This window comes from Notothenia rossii (genome assembly GCF_949606895.1).
Source record: "Notothenia rossii genome assembly, chromosome: 5".
NCBI classification, from domain to species: Eukaryota; Metazoa; Chordata; class Actinopteri; order Perciformes; family Nototheniidae; genus Notothenia; species Notothenia rossii.
In genome coordinates this window covers 30,956,613-30,976,774 of record NC_136903.1, presented here as the reverse complement: position 1 = coordinate 30,976,774, position 20,162 = coordinate 30,956,613, and the positions used below count along the sequence as shown (strand labels likewise).

General features: G+C 40.0%; 1 protein-coding gene across 1 annotated transcript in view; it reads right to left on the bottom strand.

Annotated features, from left to right (window-relative positions):
• necab2 (N-terminal EF-hand calcium binding protein 2) overlaps window positions 1-20,162 on the bottom strand; it is a 154,681-nt gene that overhangs the window by 9,456 nt on the left and 125,063 nt on the right. The window contains exon 10 of the mRNA XM_079680327.1: window positions 5,961-6,073. Within this exon, the coding sequence (XP_079536453.1) occupies window positions 5,961-6,073 (113 nt within the window). The remainder of the gene's footprint in view (window positions 1-5,960; window positions 6,074-20,162) is intronic.

Here is a 20,162-nt window from a genome sequence, read left to right as displayed (position 1 = left end):
TTTTGGATCTTGTTTCAGCATAAAATTACTCTCATTAATGCCAGCTACGGGTACCTCTTTCAGAAATCGATTTCCATTCCAATTTTCCAGACAATTGTCATAGTGCAAGCGCAGACCTCTCTGAAGATCACAGACAAATAACTATTTTGCATTGTTGTGAATTTGTTCGACATCAAGTTTAAAAGGCTAGAGTGTTTTCCTTTAAAAGCAGATTGGCTATTCCACAAAGTTCATACAGAAAAAAGCGGGACATTAGATACATAAATAACATCTCCAGCAAATGTCTAAACAAAATAATATTCAAGATAGGAATTAAAAACATTTTTTAGAATGAAAATTCTACTTAAAAAGAAACATTGCTTACACTGAAAAGTTGAATGTACTGTATGTTAATATTTGTGCCAGAGATGGATTACTCGAGTGCCGATTTTCGGGACTCGTGACTCGACTCGGACTCGCGCACTGATTGAAGCGGACTTGACTCAGACTCGTGAATTCTCGCGCAAGATGACTCGGACTCGGGAATTTTTAGCCCACGATGACTCGGATTCGACTTGTACATTGACGCTCCGACTTGGACTCGGATTCGAGCAAGTTTTGTCTCGAGTCAGATGTACTCTGTCCTGGTGTGTGCACCTGCGAGGTGAGTGCACGTACTGGGCGCGCTCCCGCTATTCCAGTTTAGAGAGTCCAGAGACACACCCCGCATCGTGCTGTATGCTTTCATAGATTTTTCTTCCACATTGGGAAAGAGCAGCGCAAAATGCTTGTTATGTGGAAACAAGATTGAAGAGAAGGCTCCACAACACACTACTCTAATGGCGCTTTTCCACTGCAGGACCTACCACGGCTTAGTAAAGTATGGTTAGGCCTTGGTAGGCCAGGCTCACTTTATGCTGCGTTTCGATTACAGTTTACCAACTGGGGTAGTCAATCAATCAATCAATGTTTATTTATATAGCCCAATATCACACGTTACATTTGTCTCAGTGGACTTCACAGTTTGTACAGAATATCAGTATGACAATACGACACCCTCTGTCCTTAGACCCTCACATCGTACAAGGAAAGACTTCCAGAGAAAACCCACAGTTTAAAGGGGAACATGGGAGAAACCTCAGGGAGAGCAACAGAGGAGGGATCCCTCTCCCAGGACGGACAGACGTGCAATAGATGCCGTGTGTAAATCCAAGAGATAATACATTTTACACAGACTGGTTTGGTAGATCAAATGTTTGGAAAGACCAAATGTTTGGAAATGCATGTGTCTATAATAAGAAGATGAATCCACGAGGATGTCAACAATCCGATGGGAGCCATCAGGGAAGTAGTATGATGAGAGTCAGGCAGGACCACAGTGACAGGTTCAACCACGACTCGAAGTCCAGGACTCAGGACTCAAATCCAGACCTCAGGATAGAGGATCCAGGACACACATTTTTTCCGAAATAAGGTCCCATGGGTCGGAAGTAGATGGGCGGGACTTCGCCTCTCTATACATGTGTGTTTACACTGCTCTGTTGTCCATTGACTTCCGGTAAAAGTTCCTTCAAAATAAGAGTCCCGATTTTATTACTATCAAAATAAAAGTGCAAAACGAAAACTTTACCATAGGAAAATATTGGCGTACAAATATAATCACTTCTCTAAAAGGTAACTCATTTTAAATATAGTTAGACATATTAAAGGTAATTTACAATAATACAAATAATAATAATAATAATAATAGTAATAATAGTAATATTAATGAGCTTTATATTTGTATAGCACCTTTTATACAAGAGTTGTAGCCAAACTCGCTTCACAGCAGTTCAATAGACAGATTAGTATAACATGACAGGATAAAAGCAATGTAGAGGAGCAGCTATACATTTCAACACATATATCCACGAAGATTAATACATGAAGACTTGTGATTCGGACTCGAACACAGGTAATGATGACTCGGACTCTCCTTGGGTGACTCGGACTTGGACTCGGACTTGACTCCGACTCTCCCTAGGTGACTTGGACTCGAAAAGTGGGGACTCGAGAGTGACTTGGACTCTTGAATTGGTGACTTGACTACAACACTGATTTGTGCAGATCTCCAGCCTTGACTCCTACAGGCCAAGTGGTTAAGGCCAGGCAAAGGGTGTTTTTCATGAACTCATCAATTTTTATATTTTGGCCTTTTTTCCATCTTTTAACGTAGAAAATGCACATTTAGTTTTTTTATTTGCTAAATGTGTCTATCTACGTGTGTAGATATATCTTTAATTCACAAAAGAAAAGCACAGTAAACCCTTTTTACCCTATTCACCTGTAGTTTCTTGCAAAGTGTACAGAATTTCACATTATATAACTTTAAAGGCGGTTTTCTAGAAATTAGTTTTTTTGTACTTTGAGCCATAAATCTCCAGTTAAATAGCTCTATAGTTTAATTATTTTTTTTTTTAACTGAGAGCATAGTTTACATGAGGGCAGACCTAGGACCAGGTGGAAAAACAGTTCAATTTGTTTTTTAAATAGCTGTAGGGAGGGACATTACCGACTGTATGATACTGCTTCTTTGCCTTTCTGTGTATTTGTTTGCATCTAACGACTGGATTGGATCTTTTGGTCTGAGGAGAGCATAGGCAGTTCTTCCCTGAACCTGAGGAGGGCACTGGGGGGTCAGACTGCTGCTCTCTGGTACCTCAGCTGCCTTTAAAAGAAATGACTTGAGTTGAGCTCTGCATGGGGGACATGATAGTAGATTGAGGTGTTCCTGAATGTAATCACACACTCACCCGTAAAGATAATGAGCAAGGGGAGGCAGAGACAACATAAGCTGCATATATTACACTTAGTATGTGAAAGATTAAATGAGCAAATGAGAAGAGAGAAAGAAAAGATATGCTCTGAAACACAAGAGAGAAAGAAGGAAACAGCACACAGGAGGGAACGTCTATTCAAGGTTAATGAGCAGGCTTCCTCTTCCTCATGAATTATTCACTTCAGCTACCTTTAAGCATTGTGCTGCCACCCCATTAACTGATAAAGGTAAGAGTAACACATGTACAAGCAAGCGAGTGAAAAAGTGAATGGTAAAAACAAACAGCACACCAGATTAACGGCAGTGTTTATTCTGAAGGCCCCCTCCACCCGAGTGTGCTATTTTTCAACCTCAGCCGAATCATTAAATACTCTCTGTTCCCCCTAGAGCCAAGGGTGAAGTATGTGTGACGAAGCATAACCTTTTATCAGTAAGGAACCAGACCTTGAAAATACTTGAAAGTTTGCAGATAACAGTAAAAAAAGTGTTGAAAAAGGATGGATTACGCAGATAATGATGATGACATATAGTATCCAAATTCAGCTGTTCGCTCAAACTCTCCACATAGGCTACTGAGCAAACTTGGTTTTCATTCGTATTTTAGCAAATTAGCAATCAATTTATAATAAATTATTACATGAGTTCAACCTATCAAAAGTAATTTCCCATGTTTCAACTGTGTTCACCAAAATTAAACAAGAAAAGTAAGAAAACAAGACCAAGATTCTACAGTGATGCTAGCAGCTAACACCTAGCTAACACTAGCTAACACTAGCTAACACCACACTGTCAAAGTACTCTTGTCAGGTATAGTCCTGCATTATATAAGTCAAAGTATGTCGTTTCTTCAAAGGTAAAAGTACTCAGTTCATAATAATATACCCTATGAATGTTATATTGCATATAGATAGCTTCATTCCATTCCAAAAAATGGAATAACAGTAAATATTGAGTGGAAGTAGGCTATAAAGTGGCAAGAAAATAAAATGCCCAAGTAAAGTACCGGAATCTATTTGTTCTGAAGTAGGCCTACATAATTGAACACTTTCCTCTCTTAACGTTAACATTCTTAAATTCTAAATTCTATCTGATATTTGGCATGGTTAGCCAGTTTCATTGGGTGTCAGCATGCTAACTGACACAAAGTATAATATTGCTGAACATTTATTGTAAACCTCAGCATTAGACACATTATGATGATAAGTGTGTGGAACGACTGACATTGTACATTCACTAAAGTTAAACGTTAACTCGTTAAAAGTGGTGCTGCCTCGATATAGCTTTCAGCCATCTGAAAGCCATTGCATGTTTTCATCCCACATCAGTCAACGTTAAGAAGAAACACCTTTGGCAGCACAATCAGCCTTGAGTTTATGTGGATAAAGCTTTTCTCTTCCTTGGAAAACTTCCCAAGCATTGTCATGGCGAATTGGAGTTGTGATTGAAAACAAATGGATTGGAATGAAGTCTTGGACGGTTGTGTTGTTTTGTAAGCATTCCTGTGTAGATTTTGTTCGTCTAGTTTGAAAATAAATGTATTTTCAGCAAGTTTTAGTTGAGGATTTGTTGCAAAGAAACATCTACTGTGTTGCTGTCTGCTACCAGACTTCATGGTGCTGATGGAGTATTAAAGCTCTCCAGGATGATTTCCACACACTTTCGCTTTGACTTACCAGACACAATAGCCCAGATATCATGTCTGAGCCTGAAGTTATTTTTTCACTTTTATAACTGACCTTATTGCAGATTGCTTATTGTCCCAGATATGACAGGAAGAAGTCAGGAGACTGACCGTGCTATAGGTGTGTCATTTGACTTTTTATTCCAAATTCTAATGGGCTGCACCAGTCTTGACTTTGATTGAAGGGACTGAACTAAGGCTGAACAATTGTAAATTATTGAAACTTTTTGGATATAGCATTATTATTATATAAACTATTGTGGTACTGTCACAACCTACAAATGGTTTTCTAAAGATTTAAAGAGGCCCTATTCTGCAGATTTTCAGGTTCATATTTAATGTCTCCACTGTGACATGTCTCCATGCTTTAATGTTCAAAAAGCTCTTTATTTTTCTCACACTGCCTGTGCTGCAGCACCTTTTCTCACCCTCTGTCTGAAACCAGAGCCCAGTCTGCTCTGATTGGTTAGCATTTCAGGCCGGGTGGGGGGGGGAAGACCTACATGCACACATTCCTATAAAACATACAATAGGAAAGGCAATAGCCAAAAAGCATACTAGGGACTCTTGAAATCAAACCATGATAATTTAAATATACATTTAACTAATATGAGAATAGTATTGAAGAATTGATCATTCCCAGATCGAAATTGGAGTACAATTCGCAATAAGTTATTTCTTTCGTGCAGCCCCAGAGTGATCACTGCATGAATCATTTATTTTGGGTTTTCTACAAGACTTAATTTAAAACTAATGGCAAGGATTGGGATTGACATTGAAAATTATGTTTTGTTCAACTTTGTTAGAGAAACCCAAATTACATCAACTATGAATCAATGTCATATAGCAATGAGATATGAAAAAGATTTGTTTGTCTTTAATGTCTTAAAATTATCAGATCATCTGGATGCACTGCATTATGTGCCTTATACCTCTGTTTCTGACCCTCTTGCAAATGCTATATCCCAAAGTACAGACCCCACAACGCAATAAAAGAAATGCAGCAGAGCCAGAACCTTGAGGTAATGCTAAGGGCATATGCAGACTATGACTGACTATGCATGTCGCATATTGAGTCTGGGATTTAGAGAAATCTCTTTGGATATTAGACTGTTGCACAGCATCCTGAGGCTCAGAGTAGGAGGCACAGGAGTTTTGTAAAAAGCACAGTATGTATATCAGGCTATAATACCGGTGCAATATCAAACGGATTGGGAAGACAGCATGGGGAATTACAGATGTTTTTAACTTTGAAAGGATAATGAAGAAAAGTCAACTCAAAGGTTCACTGAAAGGTTTGTGTGTGTGTGTAACCAAATAATACTGACTCAATGCATGACCAGTGAGGGGAATATTTGAGGTAGCATGAAATAAAGTGAAAAACAACAAGGTCCTGACACTGAAAATGGACCACATTAAATATTTACAGTGATAATGGTTATGGTGCTGCACTCTGCACTTGTGAAATGTGTTGAGACTTACTGAAAGCAGTCTCTCTGAGTGGAGACGTTCTTCAGGTACTGCTTCAGAGCCTCGCAGAAGTCGCCCAGCTTCTTCTGGGTCACCACCATCTCCGTACGGATCAGCAGCAAGGACTGCAGAGGAAGAGGGTCATGGAGGTCAATTCATGCTGATATTTCATTAGTATGAAGCCATTGCGTTTGTGACAAGCAGACCGATGTAAATACAAACATATACAGTGTGAGGTTCTGTATGAAACAATTAAGATTCAGCCGACTTAATCATTGCCTTTTTTGTCTTTATTGGCTGACATTTGCTTTTTTTTTAAGGTTTTATTTAGTTTTTCTATATTGTCTTTAACTCAGGGGTCTCCACTCTCCAACACTTCAATCGCGAGCTACCAGTAGCGGTTCACAGACTGTGTTCAAAGAATCCGAGGACAATAAATGCACATCTTCCCATTTCAATTTAATCGAACACACAAGCCCTTTCTCATTTCCCAGTTTGCGCCTCCTCGGTTCCTGGCGTCTTAGTCTTCCCCACAGGAGATGCGAGTCGAGGAGGGGGAACCGAGGAGAGATAAGTGAAGCAACAGGCATTTGGAAACATTTGAAATCTTCTCCTCGGAGTGGTCATTTTAAAGCGACGTCCATTAATGATGACAGGTGGTACAGTGACATCCTCTGTCCAATGGTTTGATAAACCGCTGTATTTTATCAACTCTGTCTGATTGGCATAACAGTGTTTATGACAACTTACAGTATTGCATCGTCCACACGGCGGCGTGCGTTGAAGCTTGCCGGTGGGCGTATTTGAAACTCGACCAACAACCAATCACATGAATCTCCCGCCCCGGACACACAAGCACACGGTTTTATTGGCTAGAGCTTGTACTGGCATATGATTTGATTGGCTGACGCTTCCGTCGAAGCTTCAAAAGTTGAACATTGCTCAACTTTTGAAGCGAGCAACGCGAGCAAAGCGAAGCGACGGAACCAGAATGCAGTTCGGCAAAGCGGGACGTCACCCCATGCAAAGTGAATGGGCAGAAGCGTTGAAGCCTCAACGCACGCCACCGTGTGGACGGGTCGTAAATATTTACTATAATTCCATTCACAATGTGGTATAATGAGACAATAACAGGCTGCAGATTCAGACAGGGGCCGGTATGATTTGACTGAGGGAGAAATATTTTTCATAACATGAGATGAACGGAGTTAATTATGGAATATCCTGTAGACATACTAAATAATGACATCAATATAGGATTTCAGATTCAATCTATTATCAAAGCATTAATAGATGCTTCTAGAAGACGTAGTATAAAGTCCACAGATGGAGATGGGGTAAAATGGTAAATGGACTGTACTTATATAGCGCTTTATCCAGTCTTTAAGACCCCTCAAAGCGCTTTACATACTACATGTCATTCACCCATTCACACCCATTCATACAGAGCAGTGTACCTTACTCTATAGGACCTAACATTCATACACCGTTGGCCATGCCATCGGGAGCAACTCAGGGTTAAGTATCTTGCCCAAGGATACATCGACATGTTGACTGCATGGGCTGGGATCGAACCCACAACCTTCTGGTTGAAAGACGACCGCACTCCCTCGCAGCCACAGTCGCCCTGGGGTATGGGGTAGATCTTTGACCTGAAGATATTTGGTTTATATTCCCTGATGCAGTGTCACTCTCTGTCCTGCTAAATGTGGCTCCTCCCACTAATCAGGTGTGCTGTTCTCCACAGGTGTAAGGGGGCTTGGCATGGGAAACAAAGTAAGAGGAAATTGATTGGAAGAGATTTGTCTGTTTGGAGACAGAGCCAGTAAGTTTGATTCCTTACTTGATGTTCTTTCTTCTTTTTGCCATGCATTGTTTTTAATGTATTGACTTTTTGATTGACATTAGGCTTATTACTTTTGACTATTAAGTCGCAATAGAAAGACTTTTTTTATAGTTGGAAAATTCTTGTGGACTAGGAATTGGACATTTCCCCAGTTACTGTTGTATGTGCTTGTGTTAAGGGCAGAGTTATCTCATAATAAATTGTCATTGAGTTGCCACTAAAAAAAATTCTAGTAGAAAATAATTCCTAAATTGGGATTAATAAAGTACATCTTATTTTCTATTATCTTATCTTTTCCCTGGTTGGTTTGGTTGGTTTACTTCCAATTTATAGGACCCAAATGGGTGGATCCAAAACTCTGAAGTTGCACTAGAGGGAATGCTGTTTGTGTCAGTAAAATCTCCCTTATTTGAACTTTTGTTACGTTATTTGCGTACCATCCAACACATGCACAAACTGGCTCTGATCTGTCATTAGCTCGCATGGTTTTTCATATCATTGCTACGCTGACGACACTCAATTCATTCGGTCTTTTCCCCGTTCTGAAACCCAGGTCGTCGCACGCATCTCTGCTTGTCTAGCAGACATCTCTCAGTGGATGTCTGCTCATCACCTCAAGCTCAACCTTGACAAGACTGAACTGCTTTTCCTTCCGGAAAAAGATTGTCCCACTCTTGACCTAACAATCAACATCAGCACCTCTGTTGTTTCCCCGACTCAGACTGCAAGGAATCTGGGTGTGATCCTAGATAACAAACTGTCCTTCACTGCAAACATCGCTGCTACAACCCGCTGCTGCAGATACACTCTTTACAACATCAGGAGGATACGTCCCCAGCTGACCCAGAAAGTGACGCAGGTTCTGGCCCAGGCTCTCGTCATCTCACGCCTAGACTACTGCAACTCCCTCCTGGCTGGTCTACCTCGATGTGCCATCCGACCTCTGCAGCTCATCCAGAATGCAGCTGCTCGTCTGGTCTTCAACCTTCCTAAATATTCCCACACCACGCCGCTCCTCCGCTCCCTTCACTGGCTTCCAGTAACTACTAGAATCCACTTCAAGACAATGGTACTTGCGTACCATGCTGTCATGGTTAAATCATACACCCCAGCACGTGCACTCCGCTCTGCATCAGCCAAACGGCTCGCTGCACCCGCACTGCGATGGGGACCCAAGTTCCCATCAGCAAAAACACGTGGGTTTGCTACCCTGGCTCCAAAATGGTGGAATGAGCTCCCCATTGAAATCAGGACAGCAGAAAGCTTACACATCTTCCGGCGCAGACTGAAAACGTATCTCTTTCGACTCCACTTCGAGCAATTAAAAAAAAAAAAGAAAAAAAAAAGAAAAAGGAAAACCCTTATATACTAACTAATATTATATACTAACTAAGCACTCATATACTAAATAAGCACTCATATACTAACAAAGCACTTATATAGTAACAAAGGACTGGCTTATCTAAAGCCAGTTCAGATGCACTTAAAATGGTTTGGCTCTATGAAACCTGATGTACTTATATGATTCTGTTTGTATCTTCTTGGTCGAATGCACTTATTGTAAGTCGCTTTGGATAAAAGCGTCAGCTAAATGCAATGTCACGTAATGTAATGTATAAGTAGTTTTGCTGCCTTAAAAGGTTGTTGCTGGAAATTCGTAGTGGAACGCATGAAAAAGAACTCTGCATAACATGTTAGCATTCTGCCGTTAGCATTGAAGTGAAGATCGCTTTCTGTTGCTCTGGGTTCCACTGCAGCTTTATGATAGCATCTGCATCTACCAGGGGCTTGCAACTTCCAATCATTTTTTAATCTGAAGTTCAAGTGGTGCATCCCCTACAGCTACAAACAATTTGTCTGATGCTTCATTGAAAAGGGAGGGCGTGGGGCAGGGTGTTCACAGTTGCTGTTTTGGGAGGTAAAAGCTAAAAATGCATTATCTCACACAGCCTATGGAAATGTTTTTACCCAGTGTCTAAGACTATGAACATGAATCTTAACTCCCTTCCTATGCCTAGCATGTAACAGAAGCTTCAGCAAGTTAAAGTTGTGTGTAGCTGCATTTGTGTGTCTGTTGAATTAGTAACTGACAGTGTACATTTGTAGCCTTGAGGTTGATTTTCAATTATTTGTATAAATCCCACTTGTAACAAGAAAAACCAAAGAAGTGCTGCTGCGCTGGTTCTGATCTGATAAGATTAGCTGCTTTCTTCAGCTTTTTATGTGCCTTTGTTACTGAAGCTCGATACATTACAATAAAAAATTCATCCACTCTGACCTAGATAACTCCAGCAGTGTCTCACTGAGACTTCACAATACACATTTAGGCACATTCACATAGACACTCCAATAACACATACACGTGATGTGTAAATAAAGGTTTCCATTTTCAGATAATTCTGATTAATGAATTTATAAAGAGCCAGAGCTTTCCTGCAGTTGACTTTTAAAGGTTACGACTTAAATACTTTCCCTTGACCTGCCATGTCTTCTTCTTCCCTGATAGTTATTTGCAACATTACCAGTAATGACTTGCCAGTCCTTGGGAGGCCTTCAGCTGTGAAATACCTTTGGAGTTCCAGGTTCTTTTTTAAGTGGTCAAATGGGTTTTTTGAGTCTTATCAGTAGACAGTTGCAGAGTCCATCCAGAGTTCTTTATTCTTTCCACTAAATAAGACATTTGGCTGCGAGTCATCTCATCACAGCTCTGAAAATACTTAAGCCATGTTTGTTTTGTTGCATGGTAGGGCACAACTCTACTCAGCTTGGTGCGACTGTTTTAGTTTTCAATCAGAAACAGTTGTGAATAGGGGCCTGGTATCTTTTTTAGATACTGCAGAGACCGGAGTGGTTAGAAAGGATTGTCAACCTCCCATCGTCAAGGGCAGTGCGTACTAGCCATCTCTGTGTTTTGGACGATCAAAGAACTGCCAGTAGTCCAGGGCGGCTGACGGCTGGCATGTATTAATACATTTATTTTTCCATTAATTTAACATCATCCTTTGAGTTTCACACTCAGAGCACACAGCACTAATGCAAACATTTGGTACTTATTCGCCAAGTAATGATATATTCAAAAGTATTATGAGTTAGGATTAGGACATTGTACACTGCTGCTGCAGACACTTGCAGTTCCATGACTAGTGCAAGGGGGTGTACATTTTCATTTTAGTTTTCAATGTACCAAAGCCCATGCACAGATCTAATGAGGATATGGCCAGCTGTGCGTATAAGACACTGCCCTCTGTGGCGAGGCACATCTCAGAGGCTGCAGATTTATTTTTGCCCTTAAATGCTGAAAGAGTTTCAAGAAGTGATGAAATGTGCAATGTATACATCGTTAAATCACACTGCATAACCAGCAACAACCGTATGAGTGCACGCAGGCACCCGTCATAGGTACTTAAAAAAATAGCGCTAGACCCCGTGTTGGTTGGCGGGCTGGGTCAGAGCCCAGGGCTGTTTTCAGTCCCAGTTTTTTTTTATATATTAAACTACCGTAGATAACTGCATTTTAAAAAAAAGTTACTCTTTGCATATTTAAAAAATTAGCAGCTAGCAAACTACGGCGTACACAAAGCCTTAATACAACTAGGTGCATACATTTATCTGTTTGGTACCAAATGAAATAACTCAGACATTCTCCTGTTTTCAAGCTTTACTCGCCCACAGTGTAAGTCTGCTGTGAAAAACAGGGAAAAGCAAAGAAGACCTAAATTGAGTTGAATTGATCCAAGTCATACTATGTGGTTGAAACACTGCTCTATCTCATGGCCAAGGGTTATCAACAACTATTTGAATGAAACTGAGCCTTGTGGGACCTTATGGGGAAACAGTTATCGACAGCAACTCCGAGAAATTCCTGTTTTAAAAGTCTACACAGCCCTAGAAAAGCACAAAAAATCCCTAACTGTTTTTGACCATGCTCACTATTTTCATAGCATTCTTCATTAAATATTTGTTAAGTATTCAACCATTTTATCATCCATTTCCCAAATCCACTTCATACACAGTTTTCATGTCTTATCTTATTTTGTTGTGCTTTGTTTTTACCTCACATAATAACCCTTTCTACCCAACACTAATCATCTGCTAACTCTTCTAGCAGTGCACCCACTCTACTCTCTCAAGAATAGAGATGTGATTAAATCCTATTTATCTGTATTGAATTCACCCTGTTGGCTGCTGTTTTCCCAACCCTGTCTGGTTTAGTTTTAATCTTCCACTCCTTGCCCTGAGTTATACTATGTAATCATTTTTAAAATAGTCAGTGATTGCAGACACAGGACATGTATCTTTTATCGGGACAGATATTGCATATCAGATGATGCAGCTGATGTGTAACGGGAAATAACCTGCTGGAAAACACTGCAATATGAGTGCTCTCTATATTAAGCAGAAATATAGAGAACACATGCAGGCTCTATGTATACAACACATCCACTTATAAGTGTGCCTATGTCTGTTTATTGGCATGTAAACACTGTTTATCTGCTGCAATTACCTTCAATTGATGTCATGAGGCATCCACATTACTGCAACATAACTCTGCTAGAATGAACACCTTGTTGTTCATCCATAAAGGTGCATACATGTGCGTTTGTGATTTATGAGGCAATGAATGCATGGGCGTGAAGCATCCATAAAAGTGATAGAGCCTGACGGGCTTGGAAACGCTGTACAGACTACCTTAAGACATGAAAACACAGCTAATGAACAAAAGCGTCCAACCAACTCGATTAGAAACTCTACATTGCCCAGCAGCCTCCGTTAATCTAATCACTACCACTCCATTAACCATCCGGCCTCCCTGACCAAATCTCTGCGATTACATCTGCTCCGCTCTGACACTGTGGCCCCGCAGAGGTGATAAATCAGGACCCTCTAACTCTGTTTAAACCGCACTGAAAACCTCTGCTTTAATGGTCAGCATCAAACCATGAAGATAGCATAAGTGAACTTTTCTTACAGTCCTTTTTGTTTGCACTGAACTCCAGAAAAAAGGAAGCCTAGCTTACCACATGTTTATTTGAGAGCTTTTAGAGGTGCTGGTAGATGGATTGTGTTACCTTTGGACGGAGCCAAGACAGCTGTGCTCCAGTTTCAAGGTAAGCTAACCATCTGCTTGCTAAGCTAACCTTTATCGTCTCCTTCTAAGCTAAGCTTTGATAAAATGTCAAACCCATGATAAATTCACTTTTTGTAAAATGATGATTTAGTCAAATGTAATTAGCTGATTGTGGTAAGAGTGGTAAGGAGTACAGGGTATACATTGACTCTTAGGGTTATAGCCAGATTTTCAAATCGAAAGAACATTAATCAACAATTCTCTGAGACATTGTTGGCTAGCCACCAAATAGGTAATTAAAATGTTATATTACTTTTTAAATTAGAGCAAACCAATTTTCGGTAATTTGTATCTCTTAGACTTGACCTTAGACTTGGGCGAGTGAGTGTGCACATGATTAAAATGCGTTGAATTAATTGAAATGGGATATCATTAAACAGTGTAAGACTTTGATGGGATTTTCCCAACCCCCCACAAGTTTTGAAATAAGTACAGATCTGCGTCTCATCAGTTATTATATTGTTTAAGGGGTGCCTTGAGCTTTAAACATATGTGACATATTTAATACGCTCTGCCATCATTTGTTCAGGATGTGTGTGAAAGTGAGTTGTTCGCAGGAAGATATACCATGGCCAGACAATGATTGCATGCAGTGTGTTTCTGTGTTTATAGGACACTATTGACTCTACATGTCTGTTTGATTAGACAAACAACTGAATACCACTATGTCGTACAGATTTACGAAGCTTTGTTCATCGGCTTGTATAAATATTATTGACTTCTGTCTATTCCTAGGCTTGATCAGCAATTATTTTGCTGTGGCTGCATACCACTCCCGTAAACTTGCCATCATCATGATTCTGACTTCACAGTAAACCCTCCATATAACACTTTTATCAGGATTTATGTACACTAACTTTTTCATGATATAAAGTTGTAATTCCTTACTTGAAAAATGTCACACTACAGATGTGACAAATTATCAAACTTGAAATTCATTGTATCTTAAAAGAAAATGGAAAACATTACTCTAATGAAGCCAAGATGGCTGAAAACATTTGGGGAATTAAGCATGAATAATAGGGAGAAGATGTGCGACTTTAAGAAAAAAGTTAAAGTAGGAAGAGAGCTGTCAGCCTTTTATCCAATGGTTTTACTGGGTTCTGTATAGAAGCTTTACCATCCCATTTTCATAGCTGAAGAATACCTTATACCCATCGCACCTGTTTTGTCTCCATCTCCGCTATTGCAGTCCCCCCCCACGTTCAACACCAACGCTTTTATCAAATAAACTTCATCTGAACATGGCGTTTCCTGTGCTGGCAGCTAGCAGATAGCGGCTAACTATGCTTATAGCCAAAACATTGCAGACAATGACAAATGTGCTAATGGAGCAAGCAGTGGTAACAAAAGAGGAAACCAAAGGGTATAGCCAACCTTTCTGTAACAGCGCTATCAGCCCTATCAGCAAAAAATGCTCTTTAAGCGGAGTGCAGAGCGGGAGCTAAAAGCTAGCCAAACACAAGGACTCACATGCGCTAACATGCACACGCAGCGAACCTGGCTATTAACAAAACTCAGAAAGAAAATCTCAGAATACAACACACAGAAATGGTGGGCGTTTCATTCACTAGAAATTAATCCACTATATCTTTACATAGTCAGTAGTTGTTTGCTACTATATTACTGCTCTGAAAATGTAATTCAGAATCTTTAATGTGTCTTTTTTTGATAAACTAACAATAAAATTGGGTGTTGTTTGCTCAAGCTTCGGAGAGAACAGCAGTTATTTGCTCAACAATAAAATACACCATGTGTAAATTATTCCAGTTTTTTTTAGCATCCTTTAAAGTAACGGTGATAGCTTCAATGCCAGTGAAAAATTGGTGCACTATACATGTCTATCACAAAAGTATTTCTTTAACAGAAAGTCTAAGGGTACCAAAGTCGCAAATCTGCTACACAGTCCTCTATGATTTACTATACTAAGGAGTCAGGACATTCTCTGGCAATTGTAAGGGAGGTGAAACTATGTCAAATGTAAATCATTGAATAAACTTGTGTCATCTTCTCTCTCACTCTCTCTTTCCCTCCCATCACATTTGCTAACCCCAGAGTGAGGCTCTGCAAAATGTATAAAATATGCAGAGATCATCAGCATCTACCACACACTGTACTATATATGTAAAACATGCATGTGTTTTTAGAATGCTGCAGCATGGGTTGTTATCCCACTGGGTATGAAAATGGGAGTAGCAGAAAGATGTGTCAGTATATGTTGCAAAAAAAAGGGGGGGACGGATTAGTCAAATGTTACCATGGGAACTGGGCTATACCACATTAAGGTCTTCCTCTCACACCTTCTCATTCTCGACCCGTCATCTCTCACACGCACTTTCTCATTCTGTCTTTCCTAAGGCCTTCCTCGTTGCCCCAGTTATTTTTTTAACAACTTAACACTATCTGCGTCCTTCTCACTTGTTTTTCTCTCCTACAATCTCACTGTCCATATATTCCCCTCTCTTTTTAACACCCCATACTCTTCTCTACACATTCTTTCTCCTCCTTCACCACTTGGTCTCTCTTCCTTTTCCTCACCCCTCCTCCCTCTTTTTCTCTCTCCATCTCCTCCTCCTTATTTGTATGTGCTCAATGAAATCCTTATTTATTGAAAAGAAAAAAGAACAAACCCTTTAATTAATTCAAAGAGAATTTGCATTGTTCTCTACGGAGCCCTGGAGGGTTCATTGAGAGAAAAATTAATACAACGTGGCCACGTTTTACTTTCTCGATCGCACGAGTTATTAAAGCGTGCGCACAAGTTAATAAAGCGTGCGTACGAGTTAATAAAGCGTGGCCTCGTTTTATTTAAATTGAGGGATTCCTGTCCGTGACTCACAGTATCTGCTGCCCACAGCTGTTTTATAGAAGGAAAACCTCCTTCACTTTATGAAATCTCTGCGGCACCAGTGGCCTGTACTACGAAGCAGGATTTGCTATTTACACTATTCATTCATGAAGTATGACGTTGCGCTGTCAGCACGCGTCTCCATGTTTGTGATTGGTCAAATGTTGCTAAGCCCGTCCCTTTCATGTGAACGCGCTCTCAGCCGGACAGAGAAACCCTAGTTGATTTACTGAGTTGATAACCAGCTTCGTAGGACCGCTTTGCGACATCGCGTGTATTAGGGTTAGTTAAGCCGGGTAAATCAAACATATCCAGGATCTGTTGAACTGGCTTCGTCGTACAGGGCACTGGAGGCAGTAACGTGTAACTCAGCAGAATCTGAGAAGAGCAGCACCAGCTGCAAAGAGCTGTGCCTTTTACTGTTGACTTCACTGCGTTTCCCTTCATTAGAACAGCTGAATAGAGATCGAGGCTGCTACGTTTAACCACACACACCTATACACACATCGAACTACCAGAGTATTCCCCCTCGTTTTATGAAGGAGATGTCCTGTCACTGGGGCGCATGATGTGTTTGTGTGTTTGTGCTCAGCTCCGCTCTGTGTGTGCGTGTTCGGTGTGTCCGACACCACCGGTATTTGTTTTCAAATTACCACGAACAGTAATTTACACATATCTGGTTCTCCATAGTTATATGTGTATTCCCAAGTGAAATACATTTGTTTAATCTTAATCTCGATGTGCTATAGTCCTGCCGGAGTGCACCGGAACGAACGATACTATCATAAAGAAATGCCCCCCCCCCCTTCAATGGGAGGAGAGGAATATGTATAAAGCGGTGCAGGATTTTTACCACTTCCAGTTACCTTGTCTTAAAGTTAACGTTAAGGGTTTTTGGGTTGTAGCCTGAAATAAGTTCATGTTTCCATCTACAAATAAAATAAGTTGTGAATTTCCGCAGCTTCTATTAGTCAAATATTGGTTTCTAACAACCTAATAAACTACTAAATGTCATCACGCAAACACTACTCTGCCTTTAGCTTATCGATTGTGATGCGTAGCAACGAGACCATGATAATGTTAGCAATTTAATTCTCGTGATTGCATTTACGCTTCAAAAACCTTGCAGTGGTGTGGAGGTTATCCTGCTGAACAAAGCATGTTAAGTATCATAATCGTGTTCTTGCCATAGAGCTTATTTTCTGCAAAATGCCGGGACCCAATGGAAAAATAATTGGCTTTTTGTCGAAGAAGCCCCTTGCTTTCAGGTTGGCATCACTGAACCATTCTATTGTGAGCTTGCAAACATGTTTGTGCCTGACTTGGTAGCTAACAACTGGCTCTACACATTTAGCTGACATGTAGTAACAACATGATTCGTTCATAATCTAAGTTCAATACACCCCCTTGTTTTAGCTCTTGTTTGGTCTCCTCCAACTTCACAAGAACAATTTGGCTCTTTAGCTGCTCAATACTTCCATTTTGTTTACCTGCTAAATCTTTAATGTTGCTAATCTCCCTACTGCTGTGTGCACAGTGGGTTTATGATATTATAGTTTAAAACTGCTACTTGTTGTGGCTAGGAATCAGGTTGATGAGAACAGTGTGACAGATCAAAACCCTGAAGTTGTGGGTTGTAAAACTAACCAATTAGCTAAAAGATGAAAGAATGATGGGGGATAATTATCTGTGGGTGCATGGTGATCATTATCATTAGTCCCCCTGCTGGAGTGGAGCGATCAGCCACTGTTTTTTACATCCCCTTCTTAAAAGAGAGTGTTTAGCTATACACAACCATGGTGCTAAGCAGTTGTTGCACATTGGTCACTTGCAACATTATCTTGCACTATTTTAGCTGTATTTCTCTTTCTTCTTGCATGTTTTTGTATTGTTGGATACTATGTATGTGTTCGAAGTGATGCACAGCCTGTGATGCATTTGTACATAGTGGTATAGAACTTTATGAAACAATCCATTTCCAAAATTGAAGTGGTCAGTAGCTGATTTTGCATTTATTTAAATGCTACTATTGATTAAAGTGCAGGCAGGGGGGGACTGCCGAGTATCATTATTCATACTGTGCTGAACCAAAAGTGGGTTGGACCAAATTAGGTGCGGGTACACCTAAAAAAGCTGAATAGCACAGTGAAATAGTTACAATGGAGCCCTGAAGTAATATTTATTAGTGCAGCTATGACTGGAATTGTGATAGCTACCATAATGTCTGTGTTAGGTTTCCATTTCAGTGTTTCTCCCTTATTACAAAAAACATGTACAGTTGTTAAGATAACAACAACACTGTATGACTCACAAGTGATATCTAGGAACTGAGCATCTATAAACAAAAGCAACAACAGAACGTGTTAAGTGTAAGTTGAATCTCCAATTACAGCCTCAGTTAATGGAACCAGACTGCGGTTGTAGCGCGCAGCTCCCCAACGTTATCATGTGTATTCCAATTCCATCTCTGAGACTATTGCTGCAATCATAAATGGGCCAACGTGCCGGCTGAAATTAGGCTGAGGGGCTGCACGGAACACTTTGAGGTTTCATAATGTACTAATGCGCTGCGGGACTGCCGGTTCGCTCATTCATATTTTGCCTAATACAGCAGCAACAAATCTCTTTAGACATGCTGCTATTTATAGGGCAATTACAGAGATGAATTTGTTACCTGTACACTCACGCCGCATACAAAAGAACATCCAAAAATCTTCTGGAAAATTGGAAATACTTTCCTAAAAACTTCTTTCACCCAACTTGTACCCTGCAATATTGACATGTTTATTATTTCTAATTCATTTGTATTTGATGATACATAACAGAATATTAGAGTTTCAAGTAAAGCCTTGAGGGGCCAGGAAGCAAACCTCATAAAAGAAAGAATTGAAATAGCAGCCGCCACTGATAATGCAATTCTAGCTCAATATTCCCAAGCACAAATTCCTTTTTAACTGCCGCCACCTTTTCTCAATCTTTTTATCCGTCTCTGCTTGACCTACACATCCTTTCTAATGATGCACGTCTCTTATTATCCCTATGATTCTCTCTCTCATACACACACAATCTCCCTGTGAGCTTCACTGATGCAACCTGCCATACACCAACTCTTCAGCAGAGGTGTCACTGTGCTCTCATGCCCTCTCTTTGTCTCATTGTTAACTCACTCTCTAGTCTTTCTCACTGTATGACCTTGATTTTTTGTCGAAGACAATGAGACATTTTCCACTCGATTATGGCCTCCAAGTAGAGTACAATAAAGCATTTTTTTGAATTACTGCACATATTTAATATCTGACAATGTTCTCTTTCTTGTCCCAGTTGATTCTCCTCTGCTTATGAATTATTCCCAACATCAATACATTCATTCTCCTCTTTGCTTTCCCATCTGTCTTCCAAATTATTCCTTTGATACATTTTGATATCTCTTGATGAGGAATGCATTTTTTTTAAGACTGGAGTTTTTCACAACAAGCATGTTTACAGAAATATATTTGAGCTTGGAAAAGTTTATTCCTTCAGTTCAAGTTTGTGTAGGAACGTGATTTTAATTTCAATAAAAGAGGCTTGGTGTTCGTTCCCTTCCAGGAGAAGGTGCACTTTGCTGCGGTGAGAAAGTCAGGAAAACATTTATTGACAAAAACACATGAGGTTTTAGGGTAACGAATAACATGAGAATAAAACATGTTTGGGACAGATCTCTCCTTGTGGTCATTTTTTAAATCAAGAAATAACACTATCTCTCCTTTTGGCTTGTGTGTTTGTTCTGCCTATGTTTCTACACTAATCACCAGTAGCAAGCCGCTTGTGAAACCACTATATAACCCAAAAATTTCAGCAGAGGTTTCTTCAAGTTTGATTTGACTTTAATCTATTTTATCCTTCTTTTATCCTTTTTGTTCGTATTATCACGGTCTTCCACTTTTCATACCTCTCTTTCTGTATGGTTGTTGCAGGATGGGTGAGGGGTTGGGGGTAATGGGAACCTGTAAAACCAGCAATGGGTTTATTGTTAGCTGATGCACTAATTAATCAAGACTTCCTTTCACTTACAAATGACAATTTGGATGCGGAAAAGGGACTGTATTTATATCAGATAAGATAAGATAGGACTTTTATATTCTTGAAGGAAATTGTTGTGCCAGAGTTACAATAATACAATAAACATTATTGCGCTTTATCCAGTTGTTACGACCACTTAAAGCGCCTTACATTCTACGAGTCATCATTTACCCCTTCACACCTCATTCATACAGAGCAACTGGCATCACGTTGTTGATTGGCACAAACCAAAATGGTCCAAAACGACATGTTTGGCTTTGAAACAGATATCATGGTATGGCTTAAAAGTTATTTTAGTAACAGGCACACATGTAAACAAGTGAATGTAGA